The sequence below is a fragment of the Panthera uncia genome, chromosome C2 (genome assembly GCF_023721935.1).
Source record: "Panthera uncia isolate 11264 chromosome C2, Puncia_PCG_1.0, whole genome shotgun sequence".
In the NCBI taxonomy this organism is placed as follows: Eukaryota; Metazoa; Chordata; class Mammalia; order Carnivora; family Felidae; genus Panthera; species Panthera uncia.
Window position 1 is genome coordinate 28,110,380 of NC_064810.1, and position 26,416 is coordinate 28,136,795.

The 26,416-nt window shown below is 34.9% G+C and overlaps 1 protein-coding gene across 2 annotated transcripts in view; it reads left to right on the top strand.

Annotated features, from left to right (window-relative positions):
- Positions 1-26,416, top strand: part of SAMSN1 (SAM domain, SH3 domain and nuclear localization signals 1) — a 156,465-nt gene that overhangs the window by 100,177 nt on the left and 29,872 nt on the right. Inside the window, exons 1-2 of one of the 2 annotated variants that reach the window (XM_049627987.1) lie at positions 1,806-1,960; positions 23,752-23,823. In XM_049627987.1, coding sequence (XP_049483944.1) covers positions 1,904-1,960; positions 23,752-23,823 — 129 coding nt within the window. In that variant the 5' untranslated portion in view covers positions 1,806-1,903. Of the gene's footprint in view, positions 1-1,805; positions 1,961-23,751; positions 23,824-26,416 lie in introns of those variants that run through there. The other variant, XM_049627988.1, reaches the window with a different exon arrangement.

Here is a 26,416-nt window from a genome sequence, read left to right on the forward strand (position 1 = left end):
TCCCCAGCTCACTCTCTGACTCTCAAAATAAATCAATAAACTTTTAAAAAAAGAAAGAGAAAATTGCTTCTCCCATTTGTAATTCTGAAAGACAATATTCCTGTTTTACTTACATTTTAAAATATTTCTGATAGTGTTAATGATGGTAAAGTGCCTAGAGATCATAAATTGAGTTTTTATCAAATTACTTGAGTGTAACACTTTTTAAAACTGCATATAGTCTAGCTCATGTATGTCATCATGAATGTGAGTGTTCTCTAGTCTTTAGTTATCACTGTAGAAGTATAATTTGAAATCTCATACTTCAAGGTCCACAAACGTTTCTTGACATAAAACAGTATTTAAATGTTAAGTCATATGATAAGTATGCTCTTTATTGGTATTCGCTTTTACTCTCACTAAAACTCTATTACTGTAGTAAGTGAAAATATTATCATTCTCATATTGTTGATTGAACTCCACAACTGAATTAAACTTCTATTCACAGGTAAAGAAAGTGAGGCAAATGTTTCTGTTAAGAAATATATTGTAATGGCTTTCAATTCCTGAAAAGATGAAATGAAAATACACTTAGGTCACTGCCTTCACCTAAGCCATACTTCTAGGGAATTACCCAACCTCAGAGTCCTCACTGTTATTTTGAAAATGCCAGTCTAATAACTCCTAAAGATAGAATTGTGCTCTTAATATCTCATGGAAGAAGCATATTAATCATAATCTTAAGTGTATTTCTTTAATTCTATTATAGGACATAAATAATTTTAAGCTAATCAAGAGGTATGATATACTGTCAAACAGCACACAATGTTTAATTAATATTTGTTAAATGATTAGTGAAATTTGAATACTTAGAACTGGGCCTCAGGGAGGAGGGGCTCAGAGATATGAGGGAAGACTGAGAAATAGAGTCAGCTGATTGTTACCTAGAGAAGCTGCTAATTAAGAATATGGCACCATTGCTTTTCAACCCCGGGGTTTTATAAATGGAAAGCCAGGTTGATTTTAACAAGCCTGTTTTACTAGAACTGGAATTTTAGACATTCCACAAGGCTCCCTTTGGTAAATCCCTCATCAACAAGAAAGCTTGAACTTCTTGCTTTTACTTTCTGGGTATCTTGGTTTTGACATTATAGTAAAAATATTACACCATTTATTTTGACGAGAAAAGTCTTTCTAAGCCATGTTAGCCCTATTCCAGGTCTATTAAATTGAGACACTGGATGCTTCATGTGAATGTACCATTGATCCATTGGACCATCCCTGGAATAGCAGTTATCAGGATATAGCATTATCGTTTGTAGCAGAAAGACATCTGGTTAATTCAGGGTTCTGTTTAACTGATTTTCACATTAATCAGGGCTTTACAACATAGTAATGTGTTTAAAAAGTAACAATATGCATAATCAATTAATTCTGAAGTCATATTCCTATTTATATTAATTTCATCCATGCTCTACTTTTGAGTATATGCATATACACTTTAAGTAGGATTAGTATTTCATAAAGTCTAGTTTATTTCATCTTATAACAAAGTTTACTTAGAAGTATAAAACTATCATGAATATTCTCTATCATATAGTTTTATGGGAGATAAATAAATGAGAGAATATTCTCTATCATATAGTTTTATGCCTAAAGGCATGTGGAAGTGTGAGATTTAGGAATCTACCTCAGACTATAGAAAATACAGAACATTGAAGAGTTACCAAAGAATTACCATTAAAAAAAACCAAAAACCTTTACCCATGTAGTTGTGAGGTCATATCCTGACCAAAAAGGAGGAAGTGGCAGGTCACTGGGCTCAAACTTATCTGCTGTACATCATAGACGCACACTGCTGACAGCCTTCAGTTGTTTCTGTAACAACAGGAAGTGCACTCACTTGGAGTAGTGTGAATTGAAAATGTTGAAGAGAAAACCATCCAATGCTTCAGAGAAGGAGAAACATCAAAAACCAAAGGTAAGGTAACTATACACAGTTAAATAAAACCAAACCATTTAATCGAATACACTAGAATACACACACATACACACACACACACACACACACACACACACACACACATTGTTCTTAGCTGTCAGTTATAAATTAATTCAACCCTAGGGTCAAATGCCTCGTGGCAGGTGTGAAAAACAATGAGTTGAAAACTTAGAGGTTAAATACTACATGACAATTATTGTTTCTGTAATTTTACCTTATAGTGTATATTTGATCATTTACATTTGTAACTGAAGTTGGAGCTCAGATCCAACTTCATGGAAATCAATTGGTGGTCTCTGCTTGAAAGGTGGATATTATGAAATATTCTTGAACATTTTTCATGACTATAAATTTGTCAATGTCTATTTAACTGAATGCAATTTATCCCTTATGGGTTCAGCTCTCATATTACTTTTAATTATGAGAAGATTGTAAATAGAGAGGATTTGGCTGAGCATTTGATTTTTCTCATTTTTTTGTATTAAAATATGATAGCTTGTTGAAAAGATTATGTTTCCCACTCTTGTTTGAACTAACATTATACTAGAGAGTGGATTGGGTTATATTTTAGGAAGCATCAAAACTCCATATATTGATAGATTTGCCTAATTGTTTCTATTTGGAACATTATGCTATCCTTTGTCTTGACAATAATTGCCACTTACAAAAAAGTACAGCATGAGATAACAAAGTTTAGATTCTATTGTAGAACTCTAAATTAGTTTCATTAATCATGTGAAAGAAACCATCAAGTACTGGTGTCAAAGGTTTTCTCCAATACATTTACATTTCTTGAGTTCCTTAGATAAATAACATTTTTAATCTATCTGTGAATGAGCTATAACTGAGTTCAGATGTCTTTTTAAAGGACTGACCTATTATCTATTATTGGTCTGTATTTGCTTGGCACTTGTTCTGAGAGAAAGGAGTTGGGAATTGATTGCGAACTTCTGGATTGATGAGGCATCGAACAGTGGTCAATATTTTATAAGTCTTTGCAAGTTACTATACAACCTGTCTGAAGGAAACTAATAAATAAATGATTTCCAATCTTTAAAAAATAAGTCAGGGATCTTCAGTTAAAAATACAGCTGGATAATATATCATGATGTCTATCTTTTCCCCTAATATAATAAAAATCCAAAGGCATGTTTCCCAAAGAGTGAAAAAAAATTCTAAAAGCATCACTTACTTTTATATTTAAGATTGATCGTATATAGAATTTACTCAATTAAATGCAACTAATATTGAGTTGACAATAGTAGGTTCTAAGGGGATCATAAAAGTTAATATGAATTGGTACTTTTCCTTTAGGTATTTAAAATCTGAAGTTAAAGTATCTCACAAGGACTGCATTATGTAGTGAGTTACTATCATAATTATGTTAGTGAACTATTTTCAAAATAATAGTTTAGTCTCTCATCATCATTTCCCTTAATTGAAGAAACTATTGAAATATAAGTGGGTATTGTTCATCCTACTGACTTTACTCATTTACAAAAATATATCTGATACTCTATATATATAGGAATAAAACATATCACAGAGAGTAGTCACATTGGAAACATATTAACTTATGTTGTGAATGAAGTCCCATTATCTTTAGACGAGTGGTTTCATTCTATACACATCTAAAGAGATATATGAGTGTATATGTACAAGTGTGTTTTTCATACATTTTGGGTCAACAAAAGCCTTTCTTTTTATATTGAGGTAATATTTTTCCAATTATTGTAATTATGTCTTAGAAACAACTCCTCTTTAATTCACATTTATTTGTTTTACTGGATAATTGTTGTGTATTTTATGGAAAACCAACAGAATCCCTAAGAGATGGTAGAAATGGATGTCATGATGATGTCTACAAACATATGGCTAATAGAATGAAGAGTGCAATTTCCTTCATCTACCGGAAGGGACCAGAGGATCTGTGTCTAGAAAAATAGAACAGAACCATCAAGAAATCTGTCTGAAATATGGGGAATAACAGTCTAAGCTAATTAAGTACATACCAAACAATAGCTTGCATCTCCTGACCCCTAAAGGCATACTCCTTGTGCGATAGTCTCAGAATGTCTGAGAGAGATTTGCTTGCTTTGTATTGTGAATGTTGAAATAAAGAGCGATAGCATTGAAAATGAGGAAACTATTATTGCAGTATCTAGTTCATGTTAACTCCTGTGGGTTATGGTTCAGATGACCTCGTACACAATTCAAATGGTGAATGCATATTATAACTAAGGTTCCCTCAAATAAAAAATTAGGAAACTGGGGGCGCCTGGGTGGCTCAGTCGGTTAAGTGGCTGACTTCGGCTCAGGTCATGATCTCGCGGTCCGTGAGTTGGAGCCCCGCGTGGGGCTCTGTGCTGACAGCTCAGAGCCTGGAGCCTGTTTCCGATTCTGTGTCTCCCTCTCTCTCTGACCCTCCCCCGTTCATGCTCTGTCTCTCTCTGTCTCCAAAATAAATAAACGTTAAAAAAAAAAATTAGGAAGCTGTTTATTTGAAAAGGATATCAATGGAGAAGGACTTTGTTATTAGTATTTTTAAACAGATCTTAACAATTGTGAGAAAGTTCCAAGTATTCATGGATATAAAAATGTAGCGATAGATTTTATAAATCTATATATGTAATAATTTATTATTTTCTTAAATTCAGAAGACTTACCAATAGACATGTTCATGACTCAAAAAAAAAAATGAAAGCACACATTAAAATTCAGTTTTACCATCTTTAATTTTATCATTAATGTGTCATCATTTTCAGCTTTTATTCCTGTATCTCCATTTTTGGTATGAGATCTTTCCTTGAGATAGCTCATAAATAGGACCAATAGTATTCATAGTGGTTATAAGAGATTCATAGTGGAGGCTAAGAGAGTGAGACCAGAGATACTCCAAGAAGGAAGCTGGAAAACCTTTGGAGAGTTATTACCAAAGAAACCCATTATGTATACTGGAATGTTAATAGATTCCAACAAGTTTAATTTGTGTTTCAGAACTCTATATGGTGTATATAGGCAAATTTCAAATTAACACAGAAATTTGATGAATAGTGCTTAAGTGTTATATATTTAGATTAATCTTTCAAAAATAGCCTTGCTTAACATACATGCAAAGTACTGTACTTTCTTTTTTGAAGTCTGTTTTTGCCTTCTCATCACTACTGCCCACTGCTGCTAGTGATTTTTTAAAATTTTGAGCATATCTAGGATTCGGAGTAGATAAGATACGATCTCATTACACTCTATAAATGCTTAATTTTTAGAACATAACTTTCTGTGATTGTTTCTCTATCTGAAATGTTTTATTTTAGTTTTCCATATTTATTGTGAGTATATTATATACTAGTTGCTGTGGTTCTCAGGTTTTGTACACTAATTTGTTTAATATTTCTGACAAGTCTGTGAGAGAATCACTCTTATTTAGCTGCACGGATAAGAAGGCATAGAGACGGTTAATTAACTTGAGCAGGGACACGTACTCAGATGAAAAATAAAAGTGTGTGATATGTCAATTTCCAGTACTCCTGTTCTTATTATGCTGCCATTATGAGCATAGGGATTGTAGATATTTCTTCTATTTCTGTCTTAATTACCAGCTAAATTTTATGAAAACCAGGGAGAACATATGCTTAAGAGCCTCTGCAAGTTGGAAAGGAAGTTGGAGATCCCCCGTTCCTGTCTCTGATTAGGTACAAGACTTCCACCAATAAAATCCCTCCAGGTGTCCACTCAACTGTCAATGCTTAAAATTGTAAAACCACAATAACTTTTTAAATATTCACATGTTCAAATTGTCAAAAAAAAAAAATAACGGCCTAAAACTGTGATAAGTATAACCACGTATCTCCCTCCTGCACCTAGCATAGCACCTTTGATGTAGTAGGCCCTAATAAATATTTGTAAAGTGAATGGAGTCTCTTGAGTCTACTCTATGTATCCTGGTTCAGGAATAAATACTCTTTAGTGCAGTGTACTTTCATTATTCTTGGCACTAAGTCTGCTAGCGTGCACATAAGAAAGTTTATGTGTATGTGTGTAAATGCAAACTGTAACTTATTTTTAAGTTTTATTTTAAGGACTCCAATATAGCAAATGCTGTGCCAGACTCTCTAGAGAGGCCCACCATTACATAACCATAGACCTTTGTTCCAGGTCAGGGAATATGGTAGAAACTTCAAAATCAGGAAAGGAATAGACAAATGAAACTTTGCAACTATAATTAGAATAACTTGGCCTTTATTCATCTGGGATTAATGATCTGTTAATAAATTTTAACTCAGGATTTTTTAAGTAAAGAAGATTCAAATACCACAGTTATTTTAAAGGGAAACACTGGAATAATGGCAGTTCTGGAAATAGCCTTTATTTTTTTTTTACCATATTTTTAAATCTAAAGTACATACTAAATGAGACACCATTAGTGTCACAGAAGCTAATTTTCACTAGCAATGACTGAAGTGGCATTCTTTCCCATTTGCATCTGATCCTAGCAATGATGAGAGGTGATGAGTTGATTATGAGCTGTTTTCACTGCACTGCCCGCTGTGCGAATTTATGCTCCTAGACAAGGATGACACGTAGTTGTGGCATTAAAGAGCTTTCTTCACTGCTTTTCCTATCAAGACTGCTAAAATGCATTTTAACTCTTATCTAACCAGGTATAAGAAAAGGGAAGAAATGTTTACATGTACAGGTGTTTACTTGAGGCCAGGCACTTACACAAGGGGCTTATGGCATTCTTCTCCCAATTTACAGGAAAGAAAACAGTTCTGCAGATATGAAATATTTCACTCAAGGTAACATTGCTAGTAAAAAAAAATTTTTCAAGATTATATGGGACAGTTTCTTCTTCTAAACCCGTGGATTTCCCCCCATTACTTCTTTTTGCTTCTTCATCTGGTGTATAATTTTGGACTTTAATTTAGATGAATTCAGTTGAATGTTTGGATTTTCAAACAACGTGATCCCAAATAAGATATGTGATATACAATGTAGGTAATATTTTAAATTCACTTTTCCCATTTAAAAATGATGGGTGTAAATATATATATATATATATATATATATATATATATATATATACATTTTTTTTGCTTTTGGTTATTATTTCTCTCCACCCCCCCAAATCTCCCAAAAGGTGCTCTTCAATTATATATTTACTTAGTATTTATGTCACATTTGTTTTCCAAGAAATAGTTAACATAGATTATGATCCCAAACTAAAACAAAATAATTCAGGTGAAAATGGAGTAGAAATCCTGTTAGAGGGTTTTACAGGGCCACCAAGGCTGAGTTGAACATGGATCTAAGTGCTTGCTACTCAGTGTGTTCATACAGACTAGCAGCTTTGGCATTCTAGGAGTTTGTTAGAAGTGCTGATTCTCTGGCCTACCCCAAACCTATTACTTCAGAATATATATTGTAACAAGATACCTAGGAGTCCTGTGAACACTTCAGAGTTTAGAAATGATGTTCACATCCATGGTTCTCAACCTAGGTTGCACATTTGAATCACTGAAGAACTTTAAGAAATACTAATGATTGGACTCCACCTTCAAATATTTTGATTACCTAATATAGGATGTGCCTGAGCATCACGAATTTTTAGTTACCCCATCTGGAGACATTTTTTCTACTAACCTTTTCAAAAGACTTAGGTCATTTATTAATCCATTTACCCATTCGTTCATTCATTCATTCTTCAATACAACAAATATCTACTGAGTGCTTACTAGAGACAATATACACCATATGTGCAGAATATAGTGGTGAATAAAACAAAGATCCTTGCCCTCATACTATAAATGAGATAAATATGTTAAATATATAGCATGCTAGGTAATGATGAGTGCTGAAAAGGGAAGGAAGGATACAAGGAAGGCACCAGGAAAGATTTGGTGAGGATGGGAATTTGAAAAAGGACCTGAAGGAAATGAAGGAGCTGACCACGAGTTTGACTGAGGAAGTTGTATTCCAGGCAGAAGAGAGATAGAGTCTAAAGACCGTGAGGCAGGAGCATCCCAAGTGTTTTGAGAAACAGTGGAACAGAGTGCATAAGGGGAAGAGTGTTCACAAACAGCAGGATCACAGAGGGCTTCCAGGTCATGATAAGGATGTGAGCTAGTATCGAAAGACTGTGAGAAAACGTTCTGGATAACATTTTAGTGGGGTTATTCTGTCTTTTGTGTTTCAAATACACTGAAAGATTTGGACATAGTAGGGAGAAGAGACTGGTTAGGAGGCTTTACAGAAACTAGGCAAGAGATGGTGATGGCTCACACGAGGGGAGCAGCAGGCAGGGTAGATGTTGAGGAGATGCTGAATTTGGGATATATTTGTACATATTGCATCCATTGGAATATGCACAGGAAACTTAACCACACCACATGTGACCAAAAGATGATAAACAGAAGGGTTGCCACCGCCCTACACTGTTCTTGCTTCTAATTGGTGCCCACAATTCTAGGAGAAATGCCCATATTTCTCTGTCATAGCCACCAGAAATTCATCCCCAAATTGATGTGCCACTTCCCAAAATTTTCTGCCTCTTTCTTCAAAATACAATTTTCTGTTGACCTTAATTTTCATTTCTAGGGCACTTCAATCAGAAGAGATGAACTAATTTGTTCATTTCGCCATGTTCAATTGAAAGAGTTAAATAATTTTGCCTTGAAAACTTTTCTCCAAAACACTAATTCATTCTAGCCTTCCCATTTTGTAGGCTTTGAATCTATAATCAAATTGTGTTGCAAGCAAGTAGCAAAAAATTAGGGGCCAACTAGGTTGGCTATCCTTGGAGAAAAACAGTGTCCAGACAGTATACAGAAAGTTCAGGAGACAAATGGCTGAGAGAATGACAAAAATGTAGCCTCTCTTTCTTTGGAAATTTGGATATTATATCCTATAGGAAGAGCAACAAGTCACTACTTTGACTACCAAAGCACCGGATTTGTTACAAATCAGTTGAATGAGACACATCTCTTTAATCTTTTCTTGCCTTGCTTTGGAGACAAATGGCTTCATTATCCCTCAAGATTGGATTTTGTTTTGTTTTTTCTAATGGAATTAAGTCCATACTCTACATATCTAAGTTTCCAAATTTAGCATTACCGAACTGATCCATTTCTCTTTCTTTCCAGTGTTAAGGATTTAGGTGAACTTTTAGAAACAAGACATTCATAATTAGCTTCTTAGAGAACAAAAATGTCCTACATTAAGAATTGATTAATAAGAATAGAAGAGGTTTTTAAGCTGTCTCTAGTGGTAGACGAAGTGATTCTTCTATACATAGAGAGGGTCATTTGTCAACACAGCTGGCTATGTCTCCTTTCTTGCTTCGCATGATGAGCTTAGAAGTCTTGATCTCGCCTCTAGTGGTTTGGTAGGGTGACCATAACAAAATACCACAGGCTGAGTGACTTCAAAAACAGAAATGTATTGTCTCACAACTCTGGAGGTTGGAAGTCCAAGATCGGGGTGTCTGCAGGTTTGTCTTACTCTGAGAGTCATGAGGGAAGGATCTGCTCCCCAGGCCTCTCTCACTGGCTTGCAGATGGCCACGCTTGCTCCTTTTCACTTGCTCATTCCTCTGTCCATGTATATCCCTGGTGTCTCTATGTGTCCAAATCTCATCTGCCTAAAAGGATGCCAGAGGATTGGATTGTGGCCTACCAGAACAGCCTTATTTTTACTTAATTTCCTTTTTAAAGGTCCTATCTCCAAATGCAGTCACATTCTGAGGTACGAGGGATTAGGTCTGGAATACACGTTCCATTCACAACATAGCCCATAAAGTTCTACTAATTAAAAGGAAGATTTGATTTTCAGCTGCTTCCTTCTTTCCAATTGCCTTCTACCCCTCTTCACTTCCAGTTGACCAGTACCCTCATTCAGCCAGCCCCCCTGACCTCACTACAGTGGCTCCCTTTTACCCACACACTCTTCAGTCTTTTTCCTTGTTCTTTCTTTCCATCTAAACTCACGTCTGCAACATCCCACTAGGCCCCTATTAAGAAACATTTGAAAACTAATAAAAGTAAAACATCTGCTCTACCCCTTTGGCCAGTGACTTTCTGGCTACATGCTAAATTCATCGGTCTAGCCAGACAGTTAAGCCCGCAACAAAGCCTCTAATTAGCCCATGGCAATGTGTCAGAGGCATTCTGGCAGAGCAGTAGGGAAGATGAACTAAAGTCACATAAGGGGTGCCTGAGTAGCTCAGTTGGTTAAACGTGAAACTTCGGCTCAGGTCCTGATATCCCAGTTTGTGAGTTCTAGCCCTGTGTCGGGCTCTGTGCTGACAGCTCAGAGCCTGGAATCTACTTCGGATTCTGTGTCTCCCTCTCTCTCTGCCCCTCCCCCGTTCATGCTCTGTCTTTCTCTTTCTCTCAAAAATAAGTAAACATTAAATAGTCATACAGACTTGGTTTTGAGGTTTTGAGGTTCTATTTTTATATTTCCTAACCAGGGGACATTGCACATTTTATTAAACCCCTTTTGAGTCTCGGTGTGCTTATCTGGAGAAGTGTATATTAAAGCAGGTCACATCTGATTGATGTGAGGATTTAATTAATTACCATATGTAAATTTTCTAGCACATAGAACATGTTTCATTAATAACCTCACCTTCTGTTCTGTTTTCTCAGTGCTTGTTCCAACCTCCATTGTTTCTCTTAACTATTATTAAGAGTTTATTCCACTATGCTCTCCCAACCATAGTCACCATCAAGAACAGGGGATGTTTATTATGCATATTTGCATCCCTGGAGTTTTTGTTGGGGAACGAGGAGGACTAAGTCTGTCTGACTTTCAGACTCCATGTGCTTCCTATTACACTTGGGCTATGGCCAAGAACACTTATCATATAGAACATAACTGTGATGTCTCAATGTGTGTACAATGAGTGTGGAATGACTAATGGATAATATTAGTCACCTAAAGAAGGATTCTACCCCAGGACATAGTTTACAAATGGGTCATTGAGAAAGATCTGGGTAACACCCACATAAAGCGAAGTAACCATTGTTGGAATCAGAATGTAATGAAACAAAACGATAATCAAACATTGTGATTTAACATGTCTGAAAAGAAAAGCATTAGCAAAGGGGCTTGCTTTGCTGGAAGACTAGAAAGGAGTGGGACAGTAGAAATGTGCCACTGTGTCTGCAGAACAACATCCATCAGCCGAAGCAAATGTTCCATTTGGCTCAGCAGACTTGCTCACTTAGGTAAGAGATGCAATTCAGGCCATGTAGCTTCGTGCGTGCCTCTAGCCCTTTATGCCGCCGAGTTACTGTGGCTTTTACTACACAGATGAAACAAACTGTGAGCAGTGATCTTGTGTCTCATACAGTGTTTCCTCCAGGGGAGAACATTCTTTGCTAAGTCAACAAGAATATGCATTTTTCCTGACAGTTGAATTTCTCATACCTCATCAATACTTGGTATTGCTATTTTTGCTACCTTTTTAGTTTAGCTTATGAGTCAGTCCCTCAGAGATTGTTTATTTCAGAAAGCTTGAAAAATAAAGTTTCTCTACTTGATAAAGTGAGGGTCTGACATTAGACATGGAGACCTGGCCAAGGAACTGGTTTCCTAGCATGGATGAGCCTGAGTTACCACTTTTTCTCTACATACATACAGTGAAGACAACTCAATATAAATAATGACGTTTCCTTTCTATACTTTCCTTAAATTTAATACTTTAAATTCCTGAGATAAGATTTAAAGCAGGTTTACCTTGCAGTAAATTCTATTTTATAGTATATATAGTGACATGGCATTAATCTAGATATTTTTTCTAGAAGTTTTTTTCTGAATATTTCATATGGTTACAGTTGTGCAGCATTGATTTTTTTAATAAGGAAAAGTAATAAAATGAATAATTAAATATATAAATTTTATACTGCTTATGGGTATGTATTCCTTATATTACTAGTTATTATATATAGGCATCATCTTTTCTCAGGCCATCTGTGTTTCAACTTACTTTAAGATTGTAAATATCTCACTATAATTATTTATCAATTTTAAAGCAGCCATTACCTATATAAAACAAATAATTACAGCAAATTTGTAATTTTGGAAAGAAAATTCTTTCCAAGGTAAATGTTCTACCGTTGTCAGACATGATATTGTAAGCTTTAGTATTATCATAAACCGAGTTCATTTCTACCACAACTATTACATTCAACATCACTATCGACCCCTCAATACACCGAAATCTTTATATAGCCAAACCCAAATTTGCTGAAAAGAGAATATAATTGATAATAAGGAAGTTATAGAACTCTAACATCTCTTCCAAATATCCTAGCATGAACTTACTACTGTTTTTTTCCCACCCATTCTTTCCCTGTTTGGGATTACATACTGTATATTTGCCCCACATAAACATGTCTGTTCTTACTAAGGACAAAACGTTTAAATTCCTAACCATAGTGGCAGCGGGTGCTGCCTGAGATGGGAATGTTTATAAGCTTTATGATATTAACTGCAGCACTCAACCTCAGGTGGCATAAAGCATGCAAAAAAGAACTTTCTGTCAGTTTTATTATTTCTAAAAAGGTTCCCCTTGAAGCAGAAGAGTGACCTTGCTCTGCTGAGCTGACATATGCCATTGGATTAATGGTCGAGCTCTGCTGGAGGGAAGCTCACGGAAACATTACAACTCCAGAAGCTGGGCCGGCGGTGACCATTAATCAGGGGGACCAAAATCATGCATCAAACACACTCATTTAAAAGTAGTAAAAATGACTTAAAAAAAAACTTTTTGAGAATTAGCTTATTGTTTGTCATTACTTGTGTTCAAGGAGATCACTGCATGACTAAAATATCCCTTGAGGAGACCTTTAGAAAGGTTATTATGTACCCAGAGGCCACGTGAATGCAGAGGACATTGAAGACGAATGAGAGTAACAGGTTTTGTTCCAGAAAATTTGACGGGGAAGTTTATAATGGATTCTGTTTTCCTGACTTAATTTGCATTCCTTTATTTAACCATTATTTCCAAACAATGAGTATTTGCTTCTTCGTGATGATTTTATTTTTTAAACTGGAGTAACTGAATTTAGTGGTATAAACATTTGATTGGTAAATATGGTAGGAAATTGTTCAGGAACCTAAAGTTTAATCAAAATTTAACTGTTAAGTCTGTTAAAAAGTATCATAATAGACTTAAAAGTATATTCTTTCACCATGCTAATGAAGCACTTTCAAGACTTTTTTCCTCTCTCTGGTTATCGAAAAGAAAAAAAAAAAAGTCTAAGATTCAGAAAGAGAACGCTCAGTTTAAGTAAGTTACTCTTATGCTTTTTTAAATCCCTTTGATAAAAATGAAGACATAATTTCTTTTATATTTTTAATAGTTTGTCTTTTAGATTAACGAAACTATGCAAAATGCATATGATATAATTTCATTAAAAGCTAAAATAGAAGGGGCACCTGGGTGGCAGAGTCGGTTAAATGGCCCACTCTTGGTTTCAGCTCAGGTCATGGTCTCACAGTTCGTGAATTCAAGCTCTGTGTGGGGCTCTGCACTGACAGTGTGGAGCCTGCTTGGGATTTTCTCTCCCTCTCTGCAAGCCCCTACTCTCTCTCTCTCTCAAAATAAATAAATAAACTTAAAAAAAAAAAAGGTAGAATAGAAGAATCAGGTATTTTTTAAGAAAACCAGAATTTTGATACTTAAGATTATGGTCAATTTAGGAAGGCCTGTTATGATTAGTACTTGAAAATTATTCTTCTCCTAAATAACTGTTGCCTTCTTTCACCATCATATTCATATTCACTATTATCTTCTCTTGTTAACCAGATCCTACACAGGAAGATTATTTATACAGTTATTTATATATTTTTTGCACAGGTATTTACTTGTTTTTGGAGTTTAGTTATAGGATGAAAATGGCTGATAATTATGTGCAAACAGTTAAAATATTTAATAGTTGGTTGTAAGTAGAAAAAATCTAATATTCATACAATAGAAAACAAATTATAAATTTATGGAAAGATAATACATATTTTTATAACTGGAAATGTAAATCATCTATCTTTGTTACCACCTTCTCACTTTCAAGGTACTTAGAAAACAAAATTAGTAATAAGAAATGCTCAGGAAAGTTACTGAGAGTAAGGATGGTAAATACATCAAATTTGTTATTACCTATAATTCCTATCCCTCTCCCCACTGTCTTCCCTAAAACACATAGTATCTTCTGTAACCATTGTTGACACAGTTAATCCTTATCTCTTTAATTCTAAGCCTGAACATGGCTTCAGAACTCCTCTCACTCATCTCAACACAGCTTTTTGTGAAGCTTTAAACAAACTATCTGTGCTGGTGCAAGAATTGAAAACTTATTGCCAATTTTGGTTTTGAGAGAAAGTCCTTCCAGACAACGGAAAAATCCCAGTGAAATATTCTTGTACCGAATACACACTTATAATGACCAAAATTACTATGTTCACTAGAAACAACCCTTGAAGAGTTCAGGAAATAATTATATTAGACACATTTTTGTTATCCAGTACTCCATTCAATATATAGTGTGTGGCCCATCACCTTTTTGTTTCTTTGTCATCATTTTAGCAATCACCATCTTTGGATTTGGAGATTTTTAAAGAGTCCCTCAGTCAGCAACCACATAATCTCTCAGGGTAAATAATTTTTGAGGCAAATTCAAATTGTGTTGATTTCAGCTAATTTAAAAATTTCTCATTTTAATTTGCCTTTCTTTAGACTGACTATAAATAACATAGGTATAGACATATGTATACAAAATGCCTTTCATGCACTAAGTGGTGCCAATTAGTATTCGTTAGTGAATGAATATAAGTTTCCAGGTTGACATCTATTATACATTATTAAGTTCATTTATTTTGTGAATAAATATAATCTGCTTTAAGGAACTGCTTCTATATTTGTATACCATTCGTTTGAATACGATTCTATTTAACTCTTACAGATTGAAGTTATTTGGTTGATGGCACCAATAGAGTGTAATTTCCTCCAGGATAGATTCTTGTCTTATTCCTGCAGACAGCCTGACCCCAACTATAAAGTTTAGCCATAGAAGCCACTTAATTTATTTGTGTTGAACTGCATAATATATTTATGTTGAATTACAGTCTTTAATTAAACATCAGCAAATCATCTTCTGTGACTATGACATGACCAGCTTATAATTTGCTTTTGTGTTAACCATGAAATATATGGTTTTGAGGCATTTACCCTGAAGAGGAATGTAGGATGTTATCTGCTGTGGTTTTCCCACACCTCTCGGCAGTAGGACTTTTCTGCAGAGGTATTATATAGCACTTAAGAGCCATAGCAGAGCAGGAACAACCACTGTGTGCTAAACTGAGGAGGCACTGGCATGTGATCTCATAGGCAAGATGGGCCTGGGTCCTGCCCTTGAAGAATGGACTGGATCAGAGTGGGAGGAAAAAAAAAAGAGGAAGAACATTCCTTGCAAAAATAACAAAAACCAGCACAAGCAACAGCTTAGAAGCAAAAGTGAACGTGTCCACAGTGACCAGCAAGAACTGTCCGAAGTTCTGCCGAATAAGACTGACTACCATTACCTGATACCATGGGGAACCATGGATGTGCATCATGCTGAGTTTGAGCTTTATTTTATCGCCTAAGGAAGAGCTACTTAAACTCTATGAGACTCAGTTTTCCTCATCTGTAAACTGGAGACATCTATACTGAGCTCAGAGGGTGATTGTGTTTATTTAATGAGATAATTGTCGATAAATGGAGCAAATTCTCAGTAACCATCATAACAATATGGAGTAAGCTTTACACTTTGAGAGGAACCAAATGATAAGAACTGGTATTTTTGGAAAATTAGTTCAATGGTGTGGTGTTAGAGGATTGGAAAAGCAAGAGTGTGGGGACTAAGAAGCTGAATGTTAGTGGGTTGGCTCAGGAATGAGGCTATCAGCACATATTTGACCAGCAGTAATGAAAATAAATGCCTAAAACAGAGATTTCAAGAAAGAATTGACCAGATGTGGAGGCTGAAAGACTGCGTGTGTGGTATATTGGCCATTATATGGCCAAAGTTCCCAAAGTGAGCAAATATAGGTTTCCAAGAGCGCAGGGAGATGGCTCAGAAGGCAAAATCAAAGCAGATCCTCAGGGGCAACTGGATACAAGCAGAAAGAGCCCTTGGTTGGTACATCTGCCTTCCAGCACGAAGGCAGGCAGAGAAGCCACTGCGGCTTAGAACAGCTATGAATGTGGGTTCCCTGGAGAAATTCTTGAAGATTTCAAGGAAGCAGTGGTATAATGAAACAATTCCAGGAGGATCAAGAGGGACCGTTTAGTGTATTTGTTAATGGGTTTAGTAGTTGGAGAAAGAGAGAATGAAGGAATAGACAGTGTACTATATATAACAATAGTCTAGGAGTGAGCGAGCCAAGCAGAAGCTGTACAATAGGGAAAACAAGAAGCTGATCAGTTCAGGGTAGTCTGATTATGGTCACATTTTAAGAAGTTTTTCATCTCCTTTTTATTCTACAGGATTTTGTAAGAATTGGTGATATCAGGTGACTGAACTTTTGCCACATTATGCTTTTTACCTGAAAAAAGATATTTAAGACCTATCGATGTTATTTATTTTAAAAACTCTTTTCAACTAAAATAGACTATCTTAATTTCCATTCAGTTCTTACAACTGCAGCATGACTTACAATCTGTGGATGTAATGTAAATCATAACATACAGTAATAAATCATGCAGAGGTACAATTGACAATTTTAAATATCTGAGTCTTTTTTACTCACAAAACTTGTTTTTTTACATTAAATAGGCTGATATGAAGAACCATTTTACAGGTAATGGGTCATTCTGCATTGATTTTTTTTTTAATTCTAGTTTCTTTCATTTGGGTAATTTTCTTTAAGGCAGTTTCAATTTGCAGAAAACATCTCTAGTGCACATCGACTTTTGAAAGTAAAGCTTCACATGGAAATTTTGACACAACTTTAAAACACTAAAGTGGAGTCAGAATCTGCATTTCCTTTAGATATTTTGCAGTTGACAGAAAAGACACTGAACCAGAAAGATCAAGTAAACTAACTTTTGTTCCAAGAGCCCAGATCTACATTAATAATATTTAGAGCATTGATATATGTTTGAACATTGGGTGGCCTTTACTCAAGGTTAAAATGTTAGTGTTGAAGGTTATGTTTCACAGCTCAGGCAGTCTTTTAGTTTGCAGCCCCCTGACACTCCACACAACCATCTTCCATTGGCACCACATGATAGTGTAATTATTTAACACTGAAGCAATCCTAACAGGTTATTCTAAGTGAGTTAAATTTGTTTCGCACTCCTCAAAAGATCTCAGCACCTTAATTAAGTTAGGACAATCAAATCCTCGAATGCCTTTGGATAAAGGCTGAAAGCTTATTGAGATTTAGCATAGTATTATTGGAAAATATTCACACAAGTGCATGCTGAAACAATTCTGATCTTCAAGAGCATATTACTAACCATTGCTTTATGTGCAGTATTTAGAAGATGTGAGAACGCATTGGCAGAGTGTGTGTAATTTTTAATTTGCCAGTACATTTCAAAATACTGCGGATGTCTGAGTCAGATATGCAAATTTTTTCTTTGAAATAGACTGTGAAACTTTTCCACCAGTTCCTTACCCAAACGGCTGGAGATAAGATTTTACTTAAATACCCCGAAAGTTGATGGCTGGTTAAGAAATGAAAATAAGGGTCAAGTTCTCTTGGCCTTGGCCAAAAAGTTGATTCACATTTTCAAAAAGAGACCCCCCCCCCCCCCGCCGCCGCCGCCAGTTGTCCTTCATGTTGATAAATTTAGGCTCGCCATGGTTCTAAGAATTCTATTTAGTTCCATTTGCTCTATCAAGCTAACTTTCCAAATTTCCACCCTGTTTAGATAGCAAGTTCCTTTGAAAATGGAAGACAATATCAAAACTTTAGAATGGAATGTCATAGTTGAGAGCACATCAGTGTGAAGAATTGAAAAAGAAGGAACTTATTTTTGCAAGTTCTTGTTCCCATAAGTTTCCTCACTGAGAAGGATTAGATCATTTCCAAGAACCCTGTCATCTGTATATCATGTAATGACATTCTGTAATGATTAGAATTGATAAACAAAACTAGAGAAAAATTTTGACTAAAAAAAAAAAATGAATCCTCTTAAGTTCTTTTATATTATTCATTGCATGTGTAGGGACACACACACATGTTCAAACACACCAAATGACACTTGCTCAGCCCTTTTAGGTGGAAACCAAGTAGACTAAGTGGAAGAAAGTAATCTGCTTCATGTAACTGCAGATAGTATTCAAAAGTCAATCTAATAACGTGCATCAATGTCAGAAAGTTGGTTGTTCTAAAATAAACTTGGAAAGCAGAACTTTATTTTCTCCTTAAATATGTCTATACTTCCAAACAACTATGAGCTAAGAAATATTGATGATATTTTTACAAATTGTTTCCTTAGAAAGTTATGTGACCATCAACTTTTTTTAAAAGACTATTTTGTAGAGTAATTTTAGATTTTCAGCAAAATTGAGAGGGAAGTACAGTTTCCCATGAACCTCTCTGCCCCCACACGTGATTAACTCTTTGTAAATTATTTTTTAGATATTTTATAGGTGCATCTCTCTCTCTCTCTTTTTCTTTTAGCCTAACATTTTCCTAGGGAAAGCTTCAAGAATATGTAAAAAGAGGTTACTACAATCTACCTCATGTATCTATCACCTGGTTAATCATTAAATAATGACCAGTCATATTTTTTCTTTATTCTCATACACTTTATTCTCATATTCTCATAAATTTCATATTCTCACTAGGTTACCTTGAATTACAACTAAAAAATAACAGTATTTTCTCAATATCATCAAATAGCTAGTTATTTAAAAAATGTCCTCAGGGGCGCCTGGGTGGCTCAGTCGGTTGGGCGTCCGACTTCGGCTCAGGTCATGATCTCACGGTCCGTGAGTTCGAGCCCCACGTCGGTCTCTGTGCTGACCGCTCAGAGCCTGGAGCCTGTTTCAGATTCTGTGTCTCCCTCTCTCTCTGATCCTCCCCTGTTCATGCTCTGTCTCTCTCTGTTTCAAAAATAAATAAACGTTAAAAAAAAAATTAAAAAAAAAATGTCCTCAGTTTTGTCCTGGCTGTTTTTGTTATAGTGGTTTATTTAATCTATATCTAAACAAGATCCATGGGCTATATTTGATCATACAATTCTTAGAGGTTATTAATCTATGTGTTCCTTCTTTCTATCGATTAGTTGAAGAAACCAGGCTATTTGTCCTGTAGATTTTCTCATTGTCTAGATTTTTCTGATTCACTGCATCTTTTTGATGTCATTTAAGATGCTCCCTTGTCTCTGTATTTTATGTAATCTGGTAGTTACATACAGAAGTTTGGTGTGATTGCTTTTGTTAATTTATTTACTAGGTTCTTCACTAGTGGGATTAGGTGCTACTATTATGAAACACATACTCTGGTTCTTTCTTTTTGAAATTCTAGGACCTATTGAGTATTATCGCTGGGATCCATTATTTCCTCAGGGGTTTCAGTAATTCCATAATTTCACCATTCTTAATTGATTAGCTAGAATACACACACACAAAGATAAATTTTTTTTTCATAAACTATTTACTCTGAAATATATTTCATACATGAAAAGCAGATTAAATATTTAAGTACTTCCCTTTATTTGCCAGTTTTCATAATATAACTGTAATGTTTCCAAATGTGGCCACTGTTTTTTTTTTTTTTTCTTTTGGTATCATTATGAACTCATGAACTTTGATATATTTCAATATTCACTTATTATTCCCATTGATACGAAAATGATCCCATCTTTGGATGCAATCTATCGCAGTGAGAATTTTTTCAGAATGGCCCCTGTGTTGTTTTGACTTAGCCATAGTAGGCTTTGAAAGCTTATTGTTTTATGCTATGACCACTATGAGAATTTTGACTGAGAATCTTAACTGCAAATGTCATTAACATCATTACTTATTTTCATTGTCCCTCAACATATGTATTTATATATACTGATAGTATTAATAACAATATGATTACTGAAAATGGGTTAACATTTAATTTGTCATTGTTTTCTTTTCTTTGGACAGTCAAATTACTGTTCTTAAAAATCACTTAAAAGAATTCTTCTCTCTAAGCCACCAATTCAACATACAATTAGGTTCGTTTCATTTTTATTTGAAATTTTTAGGGATTGCTTTTATTTTTTATTTATCTTTTTAAAGTTTACTTATTTTGTGTGAGAGAGAGAGAGAGAGAGTAGTGAGGGAGCATGAGCGTGAGCAGAAGGGCAGAGAGAGAAGGAGAGAGAGAATCCTAAGCAGTTTCCACATTGTTAGCGGGGAGCCCATTCGTGACATCATGACCTGAGCCAAAATCGAGTCAGATGGTCAAAGGACTGAGTCACCCAGGCAGTATTTTGTTTTTGTTTTTGCTTTTATGTTTATTCACTTATTTTTGAAAGAGAGAGATAAAGAGAGAGAGAGAGAGAAAGAGAGAGAGAGAGAACACAAGTAGGGGAGGGGCAGAGAGAGAGAGGGAGACAGAATCCCAAGCAGGCTCCATACCGCCAGTGCAGAGCCTGATGAGGGGCTTGAACTCATAGGAACTATGAGATCACGACCTGACCTAAAATCAAGAGTCAGACACTTAACTGACTGAGTCACCCAGGTGCCCCCCTACCTCAGGATTGTTTTTATTTTATTTTATTTACTTCTGCTAAAAATATGTAAAAGTTACATAGTTTTAAAGTCAAATCTACAAAACAAGGTACATTCATTTTGCCCCATTTCTCTAAGAAAGAAAATATGTATTTGCCTGTATTAAAACTTAAGCATATATTTAAATCCTTAGATAAGTGGCAGCCTGCTACGTACATTTTTCTCTACATACATTTGGCTTTTTTCACTTACACTATATCCTGGAGATCATTCCATAGTAGTATAAAGAGATACATTTTAACTTTCTACAGTTGTATTGTTTTATTGTTTGGATTTACCATAAATCATTCAACCTATCTTGACGAAGATTAGGGTTTACAGCTTTTTTATAATATAGAAATTTTACAATGAATGTGGATGTGTAAATCAGTTTATAGCTAAGAGTATCTCTGGTATACTCTGGTATATGGAATTCCTGGGTCAAAGGGCAAATATATATGTCATTTTGTTAGTTTTGCCAAATTACCCTCCATAAATGTTGTGCCATTTTACAAATGCATATCTAATTGCAGAAGGAAAAATTGCATAAATAGAGAAAGAGTGGAATTAAAACTAAATATTATCTAATGTCAACAGAAACAAAGACTTATCTGAAACATGAATTGCAGTTTTATTTAAGTTACTGTTCCCATTGATAGCTATTCGTTTATATAACGGCTCTGTCTTGATGGGAGCTTCTGTCACAAGATAATATTTGCTAAAGCTAATCCATTATGATTATAATGCAAAATTATTGATATTCAAATACATTCTCATTTATCAAGGACTATTATCTGGGAAGCCAGCTTGCTTCCACATGATTCACCTTTTTGTTAGAAACTTAATAGGACAAATTATAAATTTGTTCGTTGTGCATACCTCATAGTAGGCATTAGCCCTTTCATCATAAGCCGTAACCTATACATTATGAAACCACCTCAGAAAGTCACTAACTTTTAGACTAGAGAATAATGAAATTTTTAAAACAGCATTTTAAATGCTTTGATTCGCTTCTTAACGGTGTCTTATCATGGATTGATATTATACTCCTCTGGCTTAAAGCTGTCGAGTGATTCACAATGAGATGACTGACAAAACCCAAAGTAATAGTCTAGAGACTTCTTAAGCCACTACTTCTAAATCTGCTTCTCTTTATTGATATAATGAGGGGAGAATTAATTTTAAAAGGTGGTGACTATTGATTACTTAATGGCAGAAGATAGTGTTGAGAAATGCTGAAGTGAGCCTATTCTGTGCCCTCCTGGGCAACAGGACCCATTATCCAGTGGTGGAAATCATGCTGTAACCCTCATTAATATTTAATAGGCAGGACACAGGCTGGATGCAGGCTACAAAATTGCCCCAGGCATAGGCTCCAATAGGCCATCAGAATGTTTCAAGTATATAAGAGTAACAGATTTCCCTGTGTTCAGATTGTTTATAAGCAGGACAACAATACATTCAATTCCCTTTCGTGATCTCTGGGCGGTGATAGCCTCATGGAAATGCCTACTAGGCAGGTTGAAGTGATTAATGCTCGGGAAGTCATTCTAGGTTAGTCAGCCCTGCATGAGAAGACTTCGTATTTTCCAGTGTGGTTCTCAGTCTCAGCCCTTGTCTTTCTCTCTTCTCTCCACAAGCCGAAGGGCTGGTTCAGCAGGGGTGGCGAGTCAGCAAAAGGCGTTAATTGTGTCTAACACAGCCAGCATCCTCCGAGCGGTATTATGTATCACACTGTCTATCAAGCTAACCCCTTGTCACACGTCAGGATCTTTTTATTTTCAGCTCATTTAAAAGGGAAACAGGGAGTTTCAAAGATAGCTGGTGGGGAAACATAAGTCTAAGAGTGCGTGGAAGAAGGAAGAGCCTTTGAAACTGACTTGAACTAATCTGGGCTGTGACTTCTGAAAAGACAATACAAGGTTTTATCAATTACAGACGCCCATTGTTAACTTTTCAAATCACCAGGTTGTTTTGCAATACCACCAGCTTGTTTTGAAAATATCATAAGATTGGAATGAAGTTAAGTTCTCTGTATAGAACATATTCTGAGGATTTATGGATACATAAAGGGCATAATATCAGATAGCCACCATTCCAAACAATGGATAAAAGTAAACAGGCAGTAAAGACACATCAGTGTTTTGACTCAATGACCCTAACGATTGTTGAACATGTATTTAGGATAATAATTTACTTTGTAACATATCAGGGATTATTTATAATTACCTGCCTAGAATGCGTTACATACATGAGAATAAAAATTTAGTTTTGTAGGCAAAAAGTATCCAAGGGAACAAGTCTTCCATTAACATGTTGAGCTTTTTGTCAAAACCAGTGAATGAAATTTCCCCAGAGGTGTCATTTTATTCCATGTTAAATGTGGACAAAGTCTGTTTTACTCCCAGCCTTAGACTGTGTACGCCTAAACGCTGCTCTCAATTTATGAACAGGTCTCTGTGTATGCCTTCTCTTTCTGACACCAAGTGGAGAGTCTCAAATGATCAAGTTATCAGTGATAAATGTATTTGTGTTCAGTTTTGGCTTTTTGACAAATATGATCTTTATGAGGCATATTGATGGATCTACTTAGATGTCTGTGTTTGTTTAGTTGTTATATATTTATTAGTCGGTTAGTTCTCAATTCTTGCTATTCCCTCATGGAAATAAGTTTGCGGTTGACTCACTTCAAGAAGGCTCAGCTTAGAATTCTTAGATTCTTCAGCTGCCATTCCCAAGAGCAGAAGTAACACTATCAATTGAAAATAATGTAATAGATTTTCTCCAAGGTGCTTAACACTATAGCATAAAACATATGAAGGCATTTTATCAACCGTAAATATTATAATGTTAATAATAGTTATACCTTCAGTGCCTTTAGATATTCCAGAGAGAAAGTTTTTTTTAATCCGATCATTGCACTATACTGGCACTTATTGAACCATAATCTAATATATTTAGCAATTTTATCAGCGAAAGTCACAAATCCTAAATGCCCTTTCCTTTCTCTTTCCTATTTTATAGCGCAGCAGCAGTTTTGGGAATTTTGATCGTTTTCGGAATCATTCCATTTCAAAACCAGATGATTCAACTGAGGTTAGTATTTTTGTTACAATTGTTAGGCAAACACATTATGAAAAATTATGAAGCCAATATCACTTTTGCAAAGTACAGTAAGAAAAATAAGTGTATTTGAAAATCACAGTCCTGCCAATATTTTTATGATAAATGAACAAACAATTTAGTACCTAATACCATGCTGGGTGTTAAAAGTCAACAGCTATCTAAGAAACCTAACATATTAGGAAAAGCAGAACATGAACTTATGAAGAGAGTTACAATGTAAAGTAATACAGATATTCCCAAATTTTCTGAGCATTTCCACAATAAAACAATGTATATGTTAAATTTTATGTAAGTTGTAATTGCTTTAATTTAATTGCATAATTAAATGGCTTAGTTGTAAGTTTGTCAAGGAGAGCATACAGTTGTTCAGTTGTACTCACATTTCCACCATATGCATTTAAATGTCTCATAGGTGACCATTACATACACGTTTGCAAATCATGAACACTTTAGATGTAGCACGAGAAAAGCTTCCCATAAAATTAAGTGTAAATAATAATAATAGTAATAGTTCTAATAATATCTACTTTTTTTTTATTTTTTTTTTAATTTTTTTTTCAACGTTTTTTATTTATTGTTGGGACAGAGAGAGACAGAGCATGAACGGGGGAGGGGCAGAGAGAGAGGGAGACACAGAATCGGAAACAGGCTCCGAGCCATCAGCCCAGAGCCTGACGCGGGGCTCGAACTCACGGACCGCGAGATCGTGACCTGGCTGAAGTCGGACGCTTAACCGACTGCGCCACCCAGGCGCCCCTAATAATATCTACATTTAATTGAATACATCATCATATAAGCACAACACTAAACACTTTACCTACCTATAGTGTAGGAACTATTAACATTACTATTTTACCATTGAAGAAAGACATTTCATTGAGGAAAATTACTTCTAAATTACACAGTTAATAAATGACAAAGACAGAAGTCAGTTTCTTGTCTGACTTCAAGTTTGCCATTCTGTTATACTATCTCACAAACGAAAGGTCAACTGTGATAAGTGATTAATGAAAGGTATAACAACTAATAAAATGATAAAAAGGAGGATATATATTGAGAAAACTAAGAATACATGTTTATCATTGAACGTGATTCAACAACTCCACATGTGATACATTTTAGATCAGTAGGTTTTGGAGCTTACCTATTTCTTAGTTACTCATTGTCATTATTGTATGCTTACTTTTTGTTTTTTGTAAGGAATTTTTCCATTTATCATACCTAATTTCTCAACATACTTTTCAGGTTCTTATGTGTATATATCTATAATATTTTTAAATAATTTTATTTCAGTAGTGGAAATTCTAAACAAAAGAAATTAAAATAGAATGGCATCTATTATTACTTTCTAAATATATCCATTAGTATACATATATGCACGTGGGTATAATATATCCCCTTTTATACATATGTATATTACATATATCATCTTTTATCCATATATATATATATATATATATATATACAGACCTATGTGAGAAAGCGTATATTTCATTTCCAATTATAATCTTATATACACTTTCAACTTTCCATAACCACACATAGATATATTCTATTACTATTTACTTTATAATTCTAGAGTTAACCTGTAAAAGTAGTTTAGGCTCATTCAGGTTCATTGATTAGGAATGGTGACTTAGTAATTTGTGAAAGAATTTAGTGAACCTGAAAAAGTAGTTCACACATTTTTCAGCAATTCAGCATTCATTCATTTAACAAGTGTTTATTAACACCTACTCTATGACAGGGTTTCCAGTAGGCACTCAGAAATTACTACTGCAATAACCGATGAAGATCCCTAATACATGAAGCCTAAAGTCTAGAGGGAGAGACAGATCTTAGAAAAGCAACAACAATTGTAAATAAATACCTAATAAAGTTGTAATCCAGGCTATGAAAGAGAACAGTATAGAAAAGTGTGCAAGTTTAAAATATGCTGAGGTAGTTTCTTCGAAACTTCTGTAAAGAATGATAGTAAAACCTAAAATTACAAATATTTGTGATACTTTTTTGATGCTTAGGCAATTGTAATTTAACACTGGTGGTAATAAAAAATATACTTTCTTATTTAATTATTATTATTTTTTAAGTTTGTAGTTTTACAAAGAAGGTAGAGTTTACATAGGGAGAAGAGAGAAGAAAAGGGCTAACTTTAAAAATTTAAAGTGTTTCCAAGTTATATTTTATTCAGGGCTTTTGGATTAAGCAAAAACTCTTTGCCTTTATAACCTTGAATGTAGAAATTAATAAAGTTCAATAAGTACTTAAATTGGCTGTCCATTCATCTTTATCACAGGCAATTTGGGGTAAGATACGAAGCAAAACATAATATTTATTAATAATGATGTTAATTTTGTGGTTAAACCTTCATATTAAAATATTCATGTTCACTAAAGAGAAGTTTCCCTGATTTCTGTATATGCAAGAAATATCTGGCTGTCCATCCACTGAGAATGGTGGGCAATGCTTAGATGACCTTAAAGGGTCTTTTCTTGCCAATCTGAGATATTAAGGATATATAACCCAAGTATGTCCTTCAAGAAAAAAAAGTCACTCCAAAGTT